This window comes from Peromyscus maniculatus, chromosome 1 (genome assembly GCF_049852395.1).
Source record: "Peromyscus maniculatus bairdii isolate BWxNUB_F1_BW_parent chromosome 1, HU_Pman_BW_mat_3.1, whole genome shotgun sequence".
In the NCBI taxonomy this organism is placed as follows: Eukaryota; Metazoa; Chordata; class Mammalia; order Rodentia; family Cricetidae; genus Peromyscus; species Peromyscus maniculatus.
The window spans coordinates 126,238,595-126,260,644 of record NC_134852.1 but is presented as its reverse complement, the minus strand read 5'-3'; the positions used below and the strand labels follow the sequence as shown (position 1 = coordinate 126,260,644).

Genomic DNA, 22,050 nt, shown 5'->3' with positions numbered 1-22,050 from the left:
AAAATTTAGTCATGTGTGTGCACACCTGTGCTTGTGCACCGTCTACCCTTAAGCGTAGAGGACAGAGAATAACCTATGAAGTTGGTTCTTTGCCACCATGGGGGTCCTCGAGATGAAACCTGGGTCATCAGGCCTGGCATCAAGCACCCCTACCTGCTGAGCTATCTCTCTGGCCCAAATGAAGCATCTCTGTAGGAAAAGGTGCTATGTGAGCTGAGTCTGTAGGTAGTATGAGGGGAGGGCTCTCGTCACCTGGGGACTAGAGAATCATGTCTGTCCTTGTCTGTCCTTGGGTGATGCCCCTGTTAGGGATGAGGTTCCACTAGAGGAAAGGACGAGAGAGCTTTTAGTAAAAGTGACAGAGATCTACCTTGCAGCGTCGGGCTGGGGGACGGGGGGGGGGGGGGGGGGGGGAGGTAGAGACCTAAAGAGAGGGTCACCAGTCTTCCTCCACGGAGGCTTTTATTGAGATGTGTGTAAAATCTGCTTCTGCTTAGAAGTGTGAAAGCCGCTTCTTGCGTTATTAACCCTTTGCATGCTGTTATTACTGGCCTCAACTTTTCCATCATCTAGTCTGATCTGTATGCCCCTAGACTCAGAAGTGTGTTTTACTATGATTATGTCCTCAGTTTGCTCATCAGCTTTGGGTGGTCTCTAAGCTGCCAGGCTGTGGTTCGTCTTGTTGTTTGTTTATTTGGTTGGTTGGTTGGTTTTTGTTGTTTTCTGTTTTGAGACAGGATCTTTCTAGGTAGCCCTGGCTGGCCTGGAACTCACTATGTAGACTAGAGATCCACTTGTCTCAGCCTCCCAAGTGCTAGAATTAAATACATATGCTACATCTCAGGCCTGAAGCACTTTTGTGGGACAGAGAGGACTCTCCCTTCCTCCCTCCATCCATTGATCCATCATTCACCCATTACGGAGGATTTTCTGAAGGGCTACTCATTGCCTGGTTCCTTAAATTACATAGGGCAGAAGAAAGGCCCTTAGGTGTGAAGGACACTGGAGCTCCCACTGAGTGGGTGTAGCTGGAGTCAGGTCGCTGGGGCCGTGAGTGTAGCACCAAGGATTATGTGCTTCCTGTGGCATCCTCTCTGTGTCGCTTGCCTTGCTGTTGCCCTTGGCCTCTAGAAAGCTGTCTAGTGTAAGTGGGAGAGCACGTGCTTTATGAGACCCAGGTCCACGTTGTTGGTCCCCCACTGCCTCATTTGATGATCTTAACGAGTTTCTTCACCTCTGTGGGCCCTGGTTGGCTCCTCACAGAGTGGGAAGGGTAGAAAAAACAGGTCTCAAATCAAAGCATCTGAGCTTACCCTGCATCCTACCACCCGATCCTCTCCGCAGCTGTCTAAACCAGAGAAGGTTGCCATCCCCGAGCGGTATGTGGAAATGGATCCTGAGGAGCCACCCAGCCTTGAAGAGCTGCAGGCCCGGTACCGAAAGGCTGAGAAGATACGAAATATCCTCACCCGGTCAAGGTCAGCCCTTGCTTGCTCAAGTCTAGAAGTCTCACAAACCCTATCTCAGCCATGGGAGTCCCAGCTCAACCTGAATGGTCAATATTCTGCTAGGCTTTATTTCAAATGACTGCCTGGGTTAGGCAGCTACTCGGGTGAGAAAGCTTGCCCCAGTCAGCTAAAAGGCTCTGGAGAACTTGTAAAGGGTCCTTGCCCAAGGTCTATGCCCTCAGATCTGTCCCCAGTGATTGGCAAGTGAAGAAGACTCTGTTGAAGTCACCTCCACTGATGGTCCTCTTAACATTTGTGCCCATACTCCATTACAGATCCATGGATGGGCCCAGGCCGATCAGGAGGTGCTAGACTAGGCTTTAGGCCTGTGTCCTCACACAGACTCCACAGATGGGGCTCAGTTTTGTCCCGAAGGCTCTAGGGCCTTTGCTTACTTCCTGAACCCTGAGCTTGGACCCAGGGAAGTGGATTTCCTGACCTGTGAGCTCCTCTTTCAGCGTTACCTTACCCATTTATGTCTGGATTTATCAGGAGTCTCCAGTTGGAGCCCTTAACTTGAGGTCTACAGGAGGAATAGAGCTATGTTCACTGTAGGTCTGGGGAAAAGGAGACATTCTTGTCTTAGAAGAAAACAGACAGTGCACGTCTGATGCCCCCAAAGTGTTGCGATTCGCCCTCCCCACAGCCGGGGAGACTCCACATGTGAGGCTGAAGGCCAGGGTGGCGAGACTCACGGCCTTCTCTCTGGTCCCCACAGCCGGGGAGACTCCACATGTGAGGCTGAAGGCCAGGGTGGCGAGACTCACGGCCTTCTCTCTGGTCCCCACAGCCGGGGAGACTCCACATGTGAGGCTGAAGGCCAGGGTGCTGAGACTCACGACCTTCTCTCTGGTCCCCACAGCTGGGGAGACTCTCCACATGTGAGGCTGAAGGCCAGGGTGGCGAGACTCACGGCCTTCTCTCTGGTCCCCACAGCATGTGCAACCTGCAGCCCACAGGCCAGGACCGCAACAGCCTGGCAGACCTGGACTCGCAGCTGCAGGAGCAGGAGCGCATCATCAACATTTCCTATGCTCTGGCCTCAGAGGCCTCTCAGCGCAGCAAGCAGGTAGCAGGTAAGGCCGTGGGTGCCAAGCTCCAGGGCCCAGTTCCTGCCTGCTGCTCCCAGGATGACTTGTCCTAGAGCCAGGAAGTTAGCAGACGTCGGCAGTTAAGGGTGTGTTCTCCGTCCTGCCTGACCCAGGCAGGAGAAGAGCTGCCACTCAGCTCCACATTTGCCAGCGCTGAGCAAGGGGACAGGGCTCAGGTTTCTTTCCTTAGGAAGAGGGGGCAGAAGTGATGCTGCAGGAGCGACTTCTCGGTGGGTCGGAGCGGAGGGCTCCTGATCTCTGCCTGGAAACCCTCCCTGGGCCCTCAGGCCAAAGCCGCTCACCTTGTCAGTGACCCTGTGGCAGAAAGTAGGAATGGAGAATCCAGGCTTTGCCAGCCTAGCCAAAAGACTACCACTGGTGTAGAAGCAGCCCATGGCTGTGCTGTGTATGAAAGCTGCTTTAAGCACATGCCTGTAATCCCAGCTGTCAGGAAGCTCAGACAGGAGAATTGCTGCATGCATGCTATAGGCTAGGCTAGCCTGGACTGCAGAGTGAGACCCGGTCACAAAGAAAACAATAAAGGAGACTCTCTGTCAGAAAAAGGACTTTGGGCTCCTACCTCCGCCCACATCTCCCTCCCTGTGGCAGCCTCACAGTCCACGCTGTGTAGTCTGTGCCCTGAGGAGAGGCTCTTGTGTATGTATGTGGTGCCCCTGGCAGGTGTCCTTCAGGGATGGACGGGCAGAGGACCCAACGTGGGGCCATCCTCTCTCTTGGTTCTCTAATCCAGTTGGCCAAGGATGAGGCCTGCAGGCCATGTGGCTGCTGGCCCTAGGGAGTCTGGTGTGGGGAGCAGCTTTGACTTCACTTTAGGAGGCCCTGGGAGTGACTAATGACTAGGACAGATGCCAGACCTGAGGACAGACCTATTCTGTCCCCATACCCTGATCCTCCAGAGTTCCTAGAAACCCAGCCTTGTGTGTTGGTTTACATCCACAATCCCGACTAGGGAGGTCCAGGTGGGAGGATCAGGGTTTCAAAGTCATTCTTGATTATACAGCAAGTTCAAGCCCAGCATGGGCTACACTGAGGCCCTGTCTCAAAACAAAACCAGACTAAACCAGTCTCTGGAATGTCTGCTGTCCTTGCTCTGTTTGAGACATGTAGAGGGGTCTAAAAGTGGTCTGTGTAAAAGGGACTCAGGCGGCCCCTCTTCCTGGGGACCCCAGAGCTCATCTCAGCAGCCTCCGAGCCCCTCCCTGGGAGGCCGCCCCCGCTCTCCAAGCACCCTCCTCCTCACAGCTGTGCTTGCTCTCTCTCTGCCTCCACCACGTCTTAGGTGGTGATGGGGCTTGAACCCAGGGCCTCTGGTACACTAGGCCCATCCACCAGTCACTGAGCTACATTCCCAGCTTGCTCTCACTCTGATTAGTCCCCTTAGCTTCCTCCCACAGAGCTGATGACCCCTGACCTGACGCCCTCTGTCCTACTTCCCAGTCTACCTTTCTTCCCTCACGTTCTCTCCCCTGAATCAGAAACTACAGGCAAGCTAGGCCCCGTGGGTCTATCAGGCCATCCGCTGGGGGTAGGGGCCAGGCCACACAGTCCTGGCCGGCAGGGCATATGGCGGTGTGGGTGGACAGAGGCTCTAACACACCGCTTGACTCCTGTGTGCTCTGTCCAGTGCAGCAGCTGGCCCTCCTCCCGCCTAAAGCCCCCCTGTCCTCCAGGACGGTGCCACCTTACCCCCCCTTAAGCAACGGACTGCACTACACCTTTGTCTAACACCTTCCAAGTAAGAGCCCCTGCCTGGCTGTCCTGCTCCTGTGCACCCCATAGTCTGAGCATGCCCCTGCTGCCTTGCTGCTGCTGCTGCTGCTGCTGCTGCTGCTGAGCTGACTGCAATGCCACCTGCTGTTGCTCCCTGCCATCGGCAGGCACCGCGGCCGCTGGGGGACCTGCCTAGATGGTGGGCCGGTGGAGGTGATTCGCTTTTTAGGAACTCTGACCTCAGGCCTCGGGGGAGTTTCCAACCCTTGACTTTACAAATGATGTCGCCATTTATAGAGTTCATGCTGCAGAACTGTGCTGTTGAGGTAAAAGAAAAAAAAAAAAAACTGCAAAAAAAAACCTCCTCATGTTTTAAGTAAGTTTAGGATTTTGTGTTGGGCTGCACCACAGCCATCCTGGCTCACATGTAGTCTATGGCCCATGGATTGGACATGTCTTCTAGGGTCCTAGCTGCACCTGCCCATTTCTCTTTCTCAAGGCAGCTTGATGTCCTAAAGACCGGCATAGGCCACACTGCCAGTCTCCAGGGAAAGGAGGAGTCAGATCTCACCCTTTCGAGACCTTCCCAAAGGGATTAAGGAACTGTTAAGTTACAGAAGACAAGCTGAGACCCCAGAGTTCGCCACACAGCAAGGCCTGAGACTGTATCAGTCACTGAGAGCCTTAGGGAAGACCCAGAGTAAGTCCAGGTCCACAGTCCATCACGATGCTTGGTAGGACTCCACTGAGTGAGTGGCTGACCCGGACAGGCAGGGGGTAAAGGAAGGAGCCCCCCAGGAGCCAGCATACCCAGCACCTGACCAGCTGTGAGTGAATTCATGGCCTGCATCAGCTGCCCCCGTCTGTGTCCTTACCTGGACCCCAGAGGTCACACTAGAGGTCCCCAGCCGTCTCTCGCTGTCACTTTGCAGAGTTCACTTCTCTTTCCTTAACGGGGTTGTGGTTAACCTTGTTGAAAGACTACTGCATGCTAGACATTGTGTTGAGTATCTCCTTGTCCCTAAGGAGTTGAAGTGGGTGTCAGGATGCAAAGCCTTTTAGTGTGAACCCACAACTTTCATTCTCCATGACTGCGGGCTAATGGGTTCATCTGAGCCACCCCCAGAAGCTCCAGGGGTCTGCAGAGGAGGGTGAAGGGGACATCACTTTACACTGGGCCTTCTAACTTTGGACTGCCCCTGCTTCAGAACCAGCAGGCCCCAGCCAGTCTGGGAGCAGGAGGAGGTCAGCTGACTTGGGCATAGCCTGGCCCTCAGGAGGGGTAGAGCCGAGGGCTGGAGCTGCAGAACTCCACGGAAAGCTCCAGCCATGTCCTTTGTAAAGTCCTACAGGACTTGCCAGGACCACAGTTATATGTATGTTTTCTTCTTAGAAATCTGAGCGGGCAGAGGTGCCAGGGATAGGCTCCATTTACCGTAGTTTTTCAAGCCCTGGTGGCCTTGTGCCCAGACTTGGATGTTCTCTCCAGAGCTCAGCCATGCCACCTCCTCTCACAGCACCAGAGGCAGGTTAGAACCACTGTTCTTAGGTCAGAAATATGAAAGAAGAATAAAAATAAACAAACAAACAAAGAAATCAAGCAAGCAAGCAAGGTCACAGATGCTGGGCTATCTAATCTTCCAGAGAATGAAGGGCAGAGCCATGAACTAGCCCAGTGGATTGCCCAGGTCTTGGCCTACTGCAGAGGACAAGTTCATGAACTAGCATGAATGCAGTATGCTTCCTAGAGGTGGAAGGAAAATCAAACCCAGTGTGCTGGGTCCTAGAAGCCAAGGTCCCATGACAGCGGCCGCTTTGCCCATGCCCCTGCTCCCTTACTCTGTCTGCCAGCCTGTCATGCGTATGCACAAACATGCCCACTCTGAGGACAGGACCAAAGGTTTGCCAGCCTCTCACTGTCTCCTGTGCTTTTTGCCAGCCCAGGCAGCAACAGACCCATGACCCAGTGTGCAGAGGAGAAGCCTGGAGCCGGGGACCCAGCTCAACCAGCATCTTCCTGAAACAATGTCTTCTCTGCCCCAGGGGAAACCCTTCCAGCTGACCGGGGGCTCTGGCTGGAGGAGAGGGCAGCCCACCCAGCCTGGTGGGCACAGCATCCTAACCCCTGCCCATCTGTTCCAGTCCAGATTCCTTTTTACAGGTGACAGAAGCACTTTTGATACACGGTGTGAAACATACTGTATTTTAGAATCAGAATATATTTTGTAATGCTCACCTCAAGGGCCGAGTGGCTGGAAAGGTGAGCCTGCAGGGCTTTGTAGCCACAAACAGGGATTCAGGTACTATGGGGTGGCATAGTGGCTGGGGAGAAGAGCAGGACAGGCGGGGGCCATTCCCACCGTCCACGAACCCAGAGAGCGACTTCCAGTGGGTTCCAGCATGAGGCTTGTTACCATGATCCCCAGGAAACGGGAGGCAGTTGACTGCAGAAATCAGCATCCCACGCCGATGCCCAGCCCTGGAAACTCCACCTGGATGGCTCACGGAGCCTGTCTGTGCCTTGGTTTTGACTGAGGAGCAACTATGTGTGTTCAAGAGCGGTGGCTTCTTCAGCCTGTCGGTGAAGCAGTAAAGTTCCCTCAGCAAAAAACAGTTCTTCTCAGAACAAAAACAAAAGCCGCTGTGGGGATGGGAAATGTGCTGTAGCAATAAATTCCCCATTGGGTAGTATCTACACACAAAGGCCTAACCTGACGCCATCCCTCCAGCCAGGCAGGGCTGAAGGACCTCTGCTGCCCGCCTGTGGGGAAGCCTAGGACAGCTTCCCCAGGACTGGTGAGGAGGGCAGGCAGGGCCAGGACACAGGCCTGTGACCTGATCCAGCCCAGCTGAGGAGGTGGCCATGCCAGACACAGTGTTCTTGGCCCCCTTATTTACCTTGTCTCCTGATAGTCTACATACAGGAAGCAATGATTAGAAGAAAAACACAAACAAAAACACCTCCGTTGGTGGAGCCACATTTTAAATGAAAATTTGTCTTTATGCTTAAAAGAAAAAAAAATCCTTGAATATATTTAGAAGTTGCTGTCTATTTTTAACTAACTCCATATGCTGCCAGTATCAACTTCATGACATTTGCCAAAATAAGATTTTATTTTCGCCTTTATAAGATTTTGTTGGAAAAAAGTGAAATGAATATTTTGCAAGAAAAAGTTAATTTAAATAAAAGTGTAATGGTTTGCAAAAAAAAAAAGTGATGTACATATTAAAATATTAACATCATCCATGTCCTCTTTGTGGCTGGCTGTGTTCATCCATGGCCTGTGTGCATTCTTACTGTGTCAGCTCTCTGACTCCTACTTACTATGTTCACGTACGAAACATCTCTCTCACAGACCGCTCCTTGATATTTGAGTGACTTTGGAGGCCTGAGGTGTGAGGATCCCTGTCCCACCAGCAGGCAAGGAGCCTCAGGGCTATGGACCCCCATGTGGGACTGGTTTGGGCTGGCCAGCTCCAATCTAACCCAAGATAGCACAAGGGGTACAGTGGGCCCCCATCCAACCCATACACTGCCTGTTCCAATTAGGCCTGTTAGTGATGGACCATTGCAAACTGGATTTGCATTTAAATTCATCTTGACTTGTGATTCATGCTTAAGGCAGAAGGCTAGGGGCCAGTTTGGTTTAGGGATGTGTGCGGTTTCCAAGTCTCTGCATGGCCAAGGAGTGTGTTGGAGGTTTGGAGAAGCCTTCCAAGTATTTAAACTGGGAAAAGTGGATTCCGAGGCATTCTGGATGGGCAGAGGGGAGAACTGCTATTTTAGCCACTGATCATTTTGAATTTAAAAATAAAAAATACTCTTCTAGTTTTAAACATTAGCTGGAAATGTCACATAACAGATTAAAGCCAGGAGGAGACGATTCTGTGACTGAATGCAGTCGCCTGAAAAGGACAAAAGCCCCACAGTCGATGCCCACCCCACAGGGAAGCCGTCTGTAGGTGGTTTCTCAGCAGAACCACATCAGCAGGTTCGGACTGTTGGTCTTGGTTTGTGTTTCACTGCTATAGCCCTGTGTGTGAGGGAATGTGGCTGCTGTTCCTAGGCTTCCATCAGGGAGGGAGGTATACACTGTTCTAGGAGAGTTATGGCTTCAGCCAAACTCAGTGCAAAGCACTCAAAAAAAAAAAAAAGTCCCAGGATGGCAGTGTCTGTGTAGGTGGCAGTGTGGCCTGATGCCTCTCAACCCTTTGAGAGAGCTGACTGCCTGAAGTAAGGTGAGATCATCTTGGGGCTGGGGAGATGGCTGGGTCAGGACAGTATTTTCTACAGAAGAATGAGGAGCTGAGTTCTGTTGCTATAAGCCAAGTTTGAAAAAAGCAGGGTTGGTGGCATGCACCTGTTAATCCCAGCCCTGGAAGACGGAGCCAGGAGGATCCCTGAGCTCACTGACTAACCAGCCTCGCTCCAGATTCAGTGAGGGATGCTGTCTCCAACAGTAAGGCAGAAGGAGCTAGAGAGATGGTGTAGGGGTCAAGAACACTGGCTCTTGCAGAGGACCCGGTTTGCTTCCCAGACCCCTGTGTGGCTCACAAACCTCTGCAACTCTAATTCCAGGGTATCTGATGCCCTTTTCTGACCTCCATGGACACTAAACACACAAGCAGTGCATATATGTACTCATAAGTAAATCTAAGCAACTGAGGAAGAGACTGGACATTATCCTCTACCCTCAACACATGCATGTGCACCTACACACAAGTACATACAAACAGTACTTGTGCAAATGCAAAAAAAATTGTAAAAAGATGGGGCTATTTGTAGACTGACTGACTAGGTACATGCACCCCATGATTAAGAACTGAGTGGCTCAGCATTTCAAAATGTATATCCTTACAGGCCCCAGGGCCTTAGCAGAGTGGTAAATAGTGGGGGATGTGAACGTGTTCTTGTGTCTATTCACTAATTACCTTTCTTTTGCATTCATTTATTTTATGTGTGTGAATGTAGGTGCACATGTTCTGTGACTTGCATGTGGAAGTCAGAGGATGATTTATGAGATTTAACACTCCTACTATATGGGCCCCAGGGAATCGAACTCAGGTCATCAGGCTTGGCAGCAAGAGCCTTTACATATTAAGCCACCAGCCCTGCTCACCTCTTAACTCTGACTGTAACTTGGGCCCCAGCTGAGGCCCAGGCTATCTTGTCTAATCATGGCCGGAACCAACAAGGAAATGTAAAGATGGACTGTCAAATAGAAACTGGATATAAAATCTGCTAATCCTCACTTGACCTTCCAGAACTGCCTGCATTTTTTTTTACCATATCCAAGGTGTCATCTAAATAAAAACACTTTATATACGGTTTGTGAAGTAGGTATGCTGGACTGAGGGAGAAGGCCTTGGTTGCCTTCACATGGACAGGGTTCTTGCAGAGTTTTCCTGGCTACTTTAGGTGGTAGCCGAAGGTCAGAGTGTCTTCCCGCCTGTTCTCCAGGGCCCTGCAGATCCCCCGGTCAGGGTGTGTGAAGGAGGATTACAGTAGTGGATACAGACTCTGGCCCAGCCAGCCAGGAGCCTGTTGTGGGCTCCAGGAGTTCCCCACAGTAGCAGCACAGTACCCGGTGCTAAGTCCTTTTGTGTTCTCACCAAGGGTGGGAACGACACAGCAAATTATTTGTCTAATCCATAAAATCACATTTCTGAGACGTGGCAGGCTGATGCTGGGAGCCCTCTGCTTCAGGATCGGTGTCTATCACATGGGGGCTTTGCGAGGGACTTCAGGTTGTTCTGAAAAGAACAAAGGGACTAGGCGAGGGGAGACATGAAAAAATGGCAGCCCCTCCCAGCGCGGCCAACATGCCGTCACTTTGCCGCCTGCGCTCAAAAGGCGACCACTTTTATTGCTCCCCAAGCAAAGGAAACCTTTCTTCAGAGCGAGTGGCGGTGTACAAAGGCAGAGCACAAAATGTACGCACATCAGAGTCCCCGCAATTCTGTTTGAACAAGCATATTGATTGGGCCTGACCCTGTTACATTTTTTCCCTATTATTTGAAAAGGTGCATCTAAGTGTAGTGAATTGAATCAACGGGACTGAACTTTCCACGAGAACTTCTCGAGGTATTTCTTTAGTTCAAAGCTTTTGAATTTTAAAGGGCATTTTTAATATGAATCTGTTGAGTATTCTTTGCCACAGCCCAACAAGGCATGCTAAATGCAGATGAGCCTGGAGGAGGAGGCTGGGAGTGTGGGCAGAGCTGGGGGTGCAGGGTGTGGACCAACCCTGCTGCGTGGGAGAGCCAGGCTTTGCAGAGAGGGTAAGCTCAGGTTGGGGAACAGCATAGACCCTAGATGGGACCTTTCTGAATACATGAGTCCAGCTCAGCCCCAGGAGAGCGATCTCAGCTCTTCCATGGAGGAGGCCTGTGTGCTGCCCAGCTGCTCACTGTCCCACATTCTTAGGAAGCTGAGAAGGAACTAGGCAGGCAAAGTCCCTTAGCTGAGGTCCTAGTGTGAGTGACCACACCTTGCCAATGTCCCCCAGCCCTAGGCAGACCTCTTCAGTCTGTCATAGGGGCTCTCCTGAGCTCTGAATTACATCTTAATCCTTCATGGATTAGGGTCTTGGGCGTTTTGCTATTTGTGTGAATCTCTTGTGTCATTCCAGCCCTGGTCCCAAGAACCATCTAGTGGCCTCATTCTTCTCAAATATAGTTAAGAGACTCTTGGTCCACTTCAGACTCATGCCTTCCCTTTTAAATTAATAATAATAATACTATTATGTTATGTGTATGGTTGTCTCGCTTGTGTGGGTATGTACCACATGTGCGCAGTGCTGGAAGAGGCCAGAAGAGGACATTGGATCCCCTGGAATAGGAGTTACAGTCGGGAGCTGTTGTGTGGGTACCGGGAGTCAAACCCAGCTCCTTTGGAGAACAGCCAACGCTCTTACACTGTACCACCTCTCCAGGCCCCCTCTCCTCCCCTCTTCATGGCTCCTTCTGACCAAGTTCCTGGCTCCTTGTTGGTCTGAGTTTCTGTTTGACTCTGGAGGCTTTTGACTCTCAAAAGTATTTTCTTCCTAGACCCAGTGTTTAGGCTCAGAGGCAGAATCACCCCAGAGGAGCCGATAAGACCAGCCCTCCCTACACTTAAAGAATGTGGGGGGGCCAGCATCTCTGCAAAGTCCTCTGGGCAAAATTACTACTTCAAAGACAGTGGCCATGGGGAGTCGCTGTAAGGTCCGAATCCCTGCAAAGCTTGGCCCTTTGTTCCTGTCTCTACCCATGAAGGCAGGAGCCATACACACTTCAGTCCAGCGCCTGTCCCCAAATGCCTTGTCCTGCTAGCTAGCCTCTAACACCTCAATTCATCAACACACTTGTTTTCTTGGCTTTCACGTTCTTGGCTATATAGTGAAACTGTCTCAGGGGACATGAGAGGTGGTCTGGAAACGTGTGTTCTGTGATTTGCATAGGAAGTGTGTTCTGTGGGCGCCTGTGTTGAGTGCTTGTTTACCAGCAGGTGGCGCTGTTTAGAGAGTTGTTGGATGCCTTAGGAGGTAGAGCCCAGCTGGAAGCAGGCCACTGATGTGCCTTTGGATTATAACTTGTTCCGAGTCCCTTCCTCTCTGTTTCCTGGCTGGCGCGAGCTGAGTGGCCTCTACCACATGCTTCTTCCACTACCAAATGTTCTGCTCCAATATCCGCGATCTCAGAATCTGTGGAGCCAAAAGCAATAGACTAAAACCTTTGAAACAGTGAGCCAAAAGCAATCCCTTGACTCTTTAGTTGTCTTCCTTGGGTATCTGGTCACGGTGACACAAAAGACTAGTGCGCACCTGCCCACTGGAGAACTTCCGCTGTGTATGCTCCCATCTCTCCCCATCCCGCCTGTCTCACTCGCCAGCCTGTGGGGGTCTGGAAGACGCTTCCTCGCTTGCCACAGATGCTTGCTGACTGCTCCTAAGGCAAGAGGGAAACAAGCAGGCAGGTGACCGCGTCCGCTCTGCCTCCTGCTTGCCCACATCTCACTATTCCAGGAGGGCTGGTCCTGGGACTCCTTTCAGAGACGGAGAAGGGTCAGGGTGAGCCCCTAGGGAGCTGGGAAGTGAAGCAAGGCTATAAAGGGCTTCTTCACTTATGGAGCTTTCACTTGGGAGGAGGACATGTCAGAGGGGGCCTGGGGATGACCAGTCATGGTTACCCTCCAGCACCTCTCCCCACCTCCCAGAAACTTGCCTACTTCTGATGCTCCGAGGTCAAACTTCATTCCACTAGCATCCAGTTAGACTCTTTTGCTAGATTTTTATTACTCATGATGCTTGTTACCATTTAAAAAATATATTCATTAATTTATTTGGGGGGGGGGGGCAGGGAGGCACTCATGCCCTAGCGTGTGCGTAGATGTCAGAGGACACCTTTAGATGTTACTTCTCTCCTCCTATTATGTGGGTCCCAGGGATCAAACCGAGTTGGTTGTGCTTGGTGGGAAGCTGCTGAGCCATCTCACTGGCTCTACCTGCTACCATTCGTGATGTGTCCGATACATTGTTACACTTGACAGACGGATCAGAGCAACTGGCTCAGAAGTTAAAGGGGTTTCTAGCCAAGCCTGACTACTGACCCGGACCCACGTAGTCTGATTCCCCTAAGCTGTTCGCCAACCTCCACTCATGTGTACCCACACACACTTCTTACAAGATTTATTTTGTATGTATATGTATGAGCCTACATGTATGTATACAAACCATGTGCATGCCTGGTGCTTGTAGAGAGCAACAGCTCCCTGGGAACTGGAGTGAGTGCTAGGATCTGAACCTAGGTTCTGTTAAGCAAATGCTCTTAACCATTAAGCCATTTCTTCAGTCCCTAAATAAAGCTTTTTCTAAAAAAAGATTAATTTATTTATTATGTATACAATGTTCTGCATGCATGTGTGCCTGCAGGCCAGAAGAGGGCGCCGGATCTCATTGTAAATGGTTATGAGCCACCATGTGGTTGCTGGGAATTGAACTCAGGACCGGAAGAGCAGCCAGTGCTCTTAACCTCTGAGCCATCTCTCCAGCCCCCCTAAATAAAACTTTTAATGAAAAAAATTATAGCAAGGCATTCCTCCAATTCTAATCACCAAGACTTGGCCCAGCGCAGGCTGATGGTTTTTAACAAACCCACTACAGGCCTGTTGTTTTTAACAAAATCTCAATCATTCTATTTTACCAATAGAGACTCAGGCGCCAGATGTTGGGGTGAAAACCTGCTATCTCAGAGAGGCAGAGAAAGCACCCAGGAACCTTCTCCTCCTCCTACGCCATCTCTAACCAGCCTCCTCAGACTGAATGTCCCTCCCTTCTCCTTACTATGTGTGCATCTCTCTCGGTTCTCCTGACTCCCCCTTACTTGCTATGGTTTTTTCCTTAACAATCCTATGTTCACTTCCTGTCAGCTGCTTGCTTACTCCCGCCTCTTGACCTATGGTTGACTTTATGTAATCCTGTTTACAATATTCAAGCAGAAAGCTCTTGGATTAAAGGTGTGTGCTAGGGCTGAGCCACCCTACAACTAGAAACAGGTTTTTCTAGTAAATAACACAGTCTTGGGGGTCACAGTGTGATCAAATGTCCTGCAATACTGGCTTCCCTGACAGACATTCCTGGGACCAGGAAGCCTTGGGGTGTCTGGCTGTCTGAGCTGCATCAAGCAGAGGCATTGTCTCCAAGTAGGATCACACCACCTCACCTGCTGGCCACACTTGGGCCATGGTTGGTCAACTCTCATGTAAGGTGGAAGGGCCATGTGGGAGACAGCCTACCCAGAACCCAGTTCTGCCTTGCCAGCCCTGTCTCGTGGAGCCTGTTACTCCCCATCTGCTTATAAAGTAAGGTGCCTGCTGGTTTGCCCCACAGTCAAGTTATTGTAAGGATGAAATGAGAGTGCATTGCAAATGGTTCTAGGACCTCCAGGCATGGCGGCACACACCTTTAACCCCAGCACTCGGAAGGCAGAGGCAGGCAGATCTCTGTGAGTTCAAGGCCAGCCTGGATGAACTACAGAGTGAGTTCCAGAACAGCCAAGGCTATACAGAGAAACCCTGTCTTGAAAAACAAAAACAAACAACAACAAAAGGCTCTTGGTTGGTTTGAAAGCATCTTTTTTTTTTTTTAATGTATTTAATTTTATTTCTGTGAATTGGTGTTTTGCCTGCATAGATGTCTGTTTGAGGGTGCTGAATTCCCTGGAGTTATACACAGTTGTGAGCTGCCATGTGGATGCTGGGAATTGAACCCTGTTTTCTTCAAGAGTAGCCAGTGCTCTTAACCACTGAGCCATCTCCCCAGCCCTGAGATAATGTGTTAATATGTAGCCTTAGCTGGCCAGGAGCTTGCTATGTAGACCAGGCTGGCCTCAAACTTAAAGAACACTTGCCTCTGTCTCCAGAGTGCTAGAATTGAATGGGTGTACCACCACACCCAGCTGAAAATGGCTTTTTTTGTGTGTGGGGGTGGGTGGGGGGGTGGAGAGGGAGCAGCGTGGGGTTTTTTGTTGTTTTTGGTTTTTTTTTTTTTGAGACAGAATTTTACTGTGTAACAGCCCTCTGCTGTCCTGCAACTCATCTTGTAGATCAGGCTGTCTTGGAACTCACAGAGCTCTGCCTGCCTCTGTCTCCCAAGTGCTGGGATTAAAGGTGTGCGCCGCCGCCGCCGCCGCCGCCGCCGCCGCCGCCGCCGCCGCCGCTGCCGCCACCACCACCACCACCACCAGCAGCAGCTTGTAAATAGTTCTTGATCCCATAGGAAACACTAAGAAAAAATGTAAATGGGGCTGGAGAGATGGTGCAGTGGTTAAGATCATTGGTTGTTCTTCCAGAGGACCAGAGTTCAGTCGCCAGCATCCACAGGACTGGATCTATAACTCATATTCCGGAGGATCTGGTGCTCTCTTCTGGCCTTCATGGGCACTGAATCCCATACATATACACTAGGCAAAAACCATACACATAAATAAAAGTAAATACAAACTCAAACCCTTAAATATATGTGTATGTATACATACATGTTTACAATTGTCTCTATACACCTAAGTTATAGGAATATACCATGTATCAAACATCTTTTTCTCTGTAAGAACATAAGCCAGGAGGCCAGTGAGATGGGTCAGCAGAAACAGTCACTTGCCACACAATCCTGAGTTCAATCCCTGGATTTCATAAAGAGGGGAGGAGAGAACCAATTCCACAAAGATGTACCCTGTCCTCCACATGGTCACTATGGCATGCATATGCATGTCCATGTACACACAAAAACAATAGTAATAAAATTTAAAATCCATAAGCTGTATGAGAGTTGGGACATGGACTTATTTCCTTATTATCCTAGTGTCCACAACAATCACACACACACAAAAATCATTGTTCCGTGACTGAATGATGACATCCCATTGCCAGGGACACTTGTCTGGTGTGTGTCTGAGCTCCCAGGAAGCAGCCCTAATTCCCTGAGCAGCGGCAAAAGCAGCAAGTATGGAATCAGCAAGTCACCCCTTCCTCCCTTCAGTTCCCTCATTTGAAAAATGGAACTAGCAATGTCTGCTCCACCTGGGTCATCCGGAGCCCACGTGAGGTCACCGGGATGCATGGTCCCTGGCTGGGGAGCTTTCGGCACATCACCAGCCACTTCTGCCCTTGTGTCCGATCCTCTCTGTGAGCGGCAGGCTTGAGGTGGTTCCCCCATATTTAAACTCTGTCCCTCTTAAAGGCTGGCCAAGAAGCGCAGCTTTGGGGGTCCTCTGCTACCCCTCTGCCCTGGTCTGCTCTCACCCTCCGCCATCTCAGGCACTCACCTCCAGCAGCCCAAGGCCTTTGAAGCTAGGATTCAAGGAACCTGGCCACAATGGAGCTTCCTCCCTGAGCCCTCCAGGTGCCGAGGACAGGGAGGCCCCTTGGAGGACTGCTCCTGAAGCCCCGCGGCTGTCCACCTGACATCACATCAACCTGTGTAGTCCCTTTGATGTCAGTCCCCAAACTGGAGGCTGGCGCCCTGCTCTGAGGACCCAGGCTTTGAAGTTGGCCTATAAATTGAGCTTTCAGGAAGAAAGTTGTCTGTTGTGCCTCAGAGCAACCAGCTGGGCCCTGTAAAGGCACTCGGAGTACCGTGAGCCCCTGATAAATAATTCTTTCTGGGCCCAAGAAAGAGTCGTTGCATTTAAAGAGAAGGAAAATTCCCTTGACCTTTTCATTGAAGTCGGGGGTGGGGGCGTTGGAGAGGGTTCTCGTGTCTTCTCAGGAAAGCCACATGGGGAAGGCTGGTGGTTTCTGAGAATGAGTCCCAGTAACTGCCCTGCAAACAAGCACTCTTGACACCAGCCACTCAGCCCACCCCTACCCCACCTCTCCCTGCTCTGCCATGGTGTGATCAGTGAGAGGTTGAGTCTCTTACGGGGAGAGAGGCCTCAGCCCCTCGAGGCAAACCCTGCTGGAAATGGTGGGGTTTGTGATTCCCTTTGCCATATTTTCCATCCACTGTCTGACAGTGTCCAGGGCTGAGGTCGGCAAGAGGACGCTGTGAATATCCCACCCGAGGGAGGCCCAGACACAGACACTGGCCAGAACACACTGCATCTGCTTTGTGCGCCCTCGCATGTTAGGCAGACAAAGCATGGTGCACATATAGACGGTACACAGAATGCCACGCTCATGTCAGAACCAGATATGTGCCAGGACCCCAGCTGTCCCCAGCTAGACTGCTCAGGAGGTCACTGCCCTGGAAGTCACCTTCTCCACCTCAGTGCTAGTCACACAGCTGCTTTTCTTTATGGTTTACCTAACCTAATGGAGTACTGAGAAAGACTATATCTTTGTTGTTGTTGTTGTTTAGGGGGTTTTGTTTGTTTGTTTGTTTGTTTGTTTGTTTGAGATAGTGTTTCACTATGGAGCTCTGGCTGGTCTGGAATGCAATATGTAGACCCGGCTGGCCTCAAACTCACAGAGATCTTCCTAACTCTGCCTCTCAAGTGCTGGGATTGAAGGCGTGTGCCACCATGCCCAGCTCAAAGACCATACATACATTAGGTTGACATGCTTTGTGAAGTTATTTTTCTCACTGCTATGACAAATACTTCATATAAACAGCCCAATGTGGGAGGGTTTGTCTTGGTGTATGGTTTAAGGAGGGATACTATCCTGACAGGAAGGACAGCACAGTAGGGCGGTGAGGTAGCGCCCACAGCCACTCACTGCATAGTCCAGCCCGACCTCAAGTCTGTTCCTGAATGTTGGGATTACATGTGTGCTGTCATGCCTGGCTCAGACATTTTAATAAATATGGTTTTCCATTCACTTGGTCAATCCTGAAAGAATATGACTCCCACCAAAAGTTCTCAAGTCGGACTGGAGCATAAGCCTGGGAAGTTCTGGGCTTAATTTTCAGTTGTGTGTGTGTTGGTGGGGGGGGGGGGGAGTCCAGCTGGGTATGGTGGCACACATCTGATCTCAGTACTTGGGAGACTAAAGCAGGAGAACTACCTGGAGTTAAAAGTCAGCCTAGGCTATCTAATGAGATTAAGGCCACTATGTATCATTAGATATATAATAGGACTGTCTTAAAAATATGCATATATACATAATTATATAGTATACATATAATACGTATATGTATAATTCTTTAACTTTGAGTTTGAAGAATTGTCTCTTCATTGATAAAACAAAGAAAAAATTACAGGAATAAAGAAAATGCCAGCAGAAACAATGTCCATTATTATGCAACAGATCTTTTTTGTTTGCTTGATTTTTAATGAAAAATTGCTCTTATGTGTGTATGTGTATGCCTGCTTGTTTGTATGTGTGCCACGCATGCGCAGGTGACCACAGAGACCAGAGGAGAGCAGAAAAGAGTAACGCTGGCTCAGAGCTCACTTTCTCTTTTTCAGTCAGTCTAGGACTGGGGACCCACACTTGGGACAAGGGTTTGCTCCTCAGTTAAAGTTCTCTGGAAGTGCCCTCCTAGAAGTGCCCCAGGAGCGTCTCCCAGACAGTCCAAGGCTACTTGACAGTGGAGGTCAACCATAGGATGTATTTGTTTCTTTCCCACTGAAGATCATGCTTATGACGGTCATGCTGCATGTAATTCCTCTCACTTCTGTTCTAAGATCATACGTACTGTACGGACACTTAACCCTTTTCTTCTGCATGACTGAAGGGCACTGGATGCTTCATGCTCAGAGCTGCTGCAGATAATATTGCAAACACCAAGGTCATAAGTATATCTTCAACTTAGAAAGCACCAAATTGAAGCTGGGCCTTGTGGCACATGCCTGTAATTACAGCACTCAGGAGGCTGAGGCAGGAGGATGGTAAATCTAAGTCTATCCTGAATTACAGAGATCTCTAAAAATACCAAGCAAGCAAGCAAGAAAAATTCCCAAGTGTTGCCCCCAGTAGTAGTGTTACTTTGTGTTCCCGCTGACATCTCTGGTTACTAACCAGCTTCCCTGTGGTAGGCAGTCTCTGAGACCACTCCCAACTCTTCCCTCTTGGTGTTCACACCCTACAGTCTCTTCTTCTTAAATATGGGCTGGAGGTAGTAATTCACCCTAGCGAAGGCTATGACAAGATGATGGGGTGCCACTTCTGAAGAGTCTGCTCCTGAGTGCTGGGATGGAAACACCTTACCTGGCTTCAGTGTGGTTTTCTTTGTTTTTATTCTAATTGGGATTTGCAGTGATTTTTCAACCTGTGGGTACATGTCGTCAGTCCATTTGAGAAGAGCCTATCCAGTCTCTCTGTTTTTTAAATTATGTCCTATCTATTCTCTCTCGTTTTTAGACTATGTGTATATGGGGACGTCGTGGAAGTATGGGCACATGAGCACAAGTGCCCCAGGAGACCAGAAGAGGGCATCAGATGCCCTGGAGCTGGAGTTACAAAAAGTTATGAGCCATCTAATGTGGGTGCTGAGAACTGAACTGATGTCCTGCGCAAGACTGGCAAGCGCCCTGAACCACTGAGCATCTCTGCAGCCTGGTGTGACCTTTTAAAAAACTGGTCTTCTCTGTTCTCTCCCAGCCGTCCCTTTGGGGCATTCCTCTGTATGAATGCTGGCCTTTTAGTCCAGTATACTGGAATCCATGACCCATCTGGTGAGAGAGGCTACACAGAATGGAAAGCCTTTGCCACCCTCCCCTGGAATCTCACAGCAGCGTTTCTCTCTAACACATGTGGTGGCACATCCCACAGATCTTCATGACACTTATTCATACTGACTATTTCAAGGACATAGAGCAAAAGATGGGGGACTTCCCTGGTCACAGCAGCACATCTTCAAGCTGATTGGCTGCACAGTCCCAGGCCTTAGTGCCAGATTCTGAATGATAGAGGTACCTACACACTCTGTGATAAATATGTATTGGTAACATTCAGGGCTCCTAGGACAGGCTCTCATCTTCCCTAGGCCTATGGCTGGCTTCTCAGGCTGCACAGGACTGACATCTAGGATCAGATCACTCTGTTGTGAGTCTCTTAGGTGTGGGATGGTGTTCATCAGTGGCCTCTGCCTCTGCCCACTATATTCCAACAGTACCTCTCAACCATGACCAACCACAAATGTCCCCAGACATTGCCAAATGTACCCAGGGGAAGGAGCCAAAGCCACTCCTGGTTGAGAAGCAATGGGCCAAGAACAACATTCCAGACAAGAAAGCCTCACAGTGTTAGTAATACTAAGAAGGAGTCTGTGTAATAAAAGAGGCTGATCGCCGGTGGAACCGGAGCTGTGGGTTGTGAGCTTTCTGTCTTTGGTTTGGGCTGTGTGGCTAAGTTCCATGTGTTCCACTTTAGTTACGTGAACTCAATTTTCAGGCCTGATATTTTGTTTCTAATATAGCAATTCTTTTGGAAATGGCTTCGTGTAGTTTGCAGATTGGCAGGCAAAATGACAGTGTGGAATTCAGTCTTGGAGGTAACGCCCTGGCAACGGTGGGATCCCGCTCTGAGTTTGAGTTAGGATCTCTGAAGCAGCTCCCCCTGGTAGTGAGCAGCAGGGAGAATAGGGAAGGCTCTGTTTGGTAAGGGGGGCACGGTTTGTGAGAAACACACAGCAGGTATCCCTTGGTTTTTCCTGAAGTCATTGAGGGGTGGTTTATGAGTGTAAGATGGGGTCTGACATTCAGAAATCAAGCCAGCACAAGCTCATGCAGTAGCAGTTTGGTTCAAGCTAATGTGCACTTCCAGTGTGGAGACAGAAGTGAAGTCATCTCTCTCTTCTTGTGGCAATCACTCAAAGCAGCGAGAGGAAGGAGAAACCGAAGTTCAGACGCTGGCTTCCACGGAACTCAGAGGCATTGAAACAAACTTGAAAACGCATAGAAGAGCTGAAAAGGGAGTGGATAATATCAACTGAGCACAGAAGGATGTCTGCTTGTGCAGGATATGGGTCAGATGGCCAGTGTCTGCCTAAGGTGAGACTGTTTGCCAGAGCCACCTGCCAAGTGACAGGGGCAGCACAGGGTGTACAACATCTGCTTCTCTGTTTTATTGCCACACATCTTATCTGCAAATGTGTGTGTGTGTGTGTGTATTTGGGTTTTTTTTGAAACAGGGTTTCTCTGTGTAGCTTTGCACCTTTCCTGGAACTCGCTTTGGAGACCAGGCTGGCCTCGAACTCACAGAGATCCGCCTACCTCTGCCTCCCGAGTGCTGGGATTAAAGGCATGCACCACCACCGCCTGTCGTATTTGTTTTTTTTTTTTTTGAGACAGGGTTTTTCTGTTTGTCTCTGGCTGTCTTGGAACTCGGTCTGTAGACCAGGCTGGCCTCAAACTTATAGAAATCCATATGCCTCCACCTCCTGAGTGCTGAGATTAAAGGTGTGTGCCATCACCACCCAGCTGCAGGAAGCATTCTTAACTGCTGAACCATCTCTCTAGCCTGATAATCATACAATGCAAACTGGAGTGACATGCTGTGGAATAATCCTCTTGTACTATAAAGATTTGTCACTCAAATTGGTTTAATAAAACGCTGCTTGGCCAGAGCCAGGCAGGAAGTATAGGCTGGGCAACCAAACTAAGAATGATGGGAAGGAGAAGGGCAGAGCCTGGAATTGCCAGCCAGATGCAGAGACAGCAGGAGATGAATGTGACATGCTAATAAAGATACTACTACATAGTAGAGTATAAATAAGGAATATGGGTTAACTTAAAATGTAAGAGCTAGTTAGTAATAAGCCTGAGCTATTGGCCAAGCATTTATAATTCATATAAGCCTCTGTGTGTTTATTTGGGACAAGGCAGTTGGGAGAGGAAATGTCCGTTCACAATGACAGACACTGCTGGAATCACAGGAGGGGGAATGGGAGACAGGAATGACAGAAATGGAAATGGCATGGAGGCAACTGAGGCAGCATGCTCAAAAGGCTTGTATTTAGAGATGACAGCACCGAATAGTGTGCAGTAAGCTTCAGAAACTGCACTTAATCCCCTTAACTCTTAGGAAGTTTAGACCTCTAATCATTGTTCGCCAAAATTATTTTGAATAAACCAATCAGCTGACAGTTCTTGTCCAAAAAAAAATTTTTTTAAGATTTTTACTTCACCTGCATGTATGTATGTCCACCATGTATGTGCCTGGTGACACAGAGGTCAGAAGAGGGGGCATCTGATCCCCCTGGAACTAGAGTTAGAAATGGTTGTGAACCAACATGTGTGCTAAGAATTGAAGTCCAGGTCCTCTGTAAGAACAGCCAGTGCGCTTAACCATCTCTCTA

The 22,050-nt window shown here is 49.7% G+C and overlaps 1 protein-coding gene across 20 annotated transcripts in view; it reads left to right on the top strand.

The window, feature by feature from the left end:
• The window catches only part of Plekha7 (pleckstrin homology domain containing A7), a 191,148-nt gene extending 183,776 nt beyond the window's left edge, over nucleotides 1-7,372 (top strand). For 13 of the 20 annotated variants that reach the window (XM_015997366.3, XM_076550695.1, XM_015997367.3 and 10 more), the window contains 4 exons: nucleotides 1,345-1,478; nucleotides 2,445-2,584; nucleotides 4,245-4,355; nucleotides 6,270-7,372. In XM_015997366.3, the coding sequence (XP_015852852.1) occupies nucleotides 1,345-1,478; nucleotides 2,445-2,584; nucleotides 4,245-4,345 (375 nt within the window). In that variant the 3' untranslated portion in view covers nucleotides 4,346-4,355; nucleotides 6,270-7,372. The remainder of the gene's footprint in view (nucleotides 1-1,344; nucleotides 1,479-2,444; nucleotides 2,585-4,244; nucleotides 4,356-6,269) is intronic. The other 7 variants (XM_076550739.1, XM_076550711.1, XM_076550706.1 and 4 more) reach the window with 2 other exon arrangements.
• Nucleotides 7,373-22,050: the final 14,678 nt, after the last annotated feature.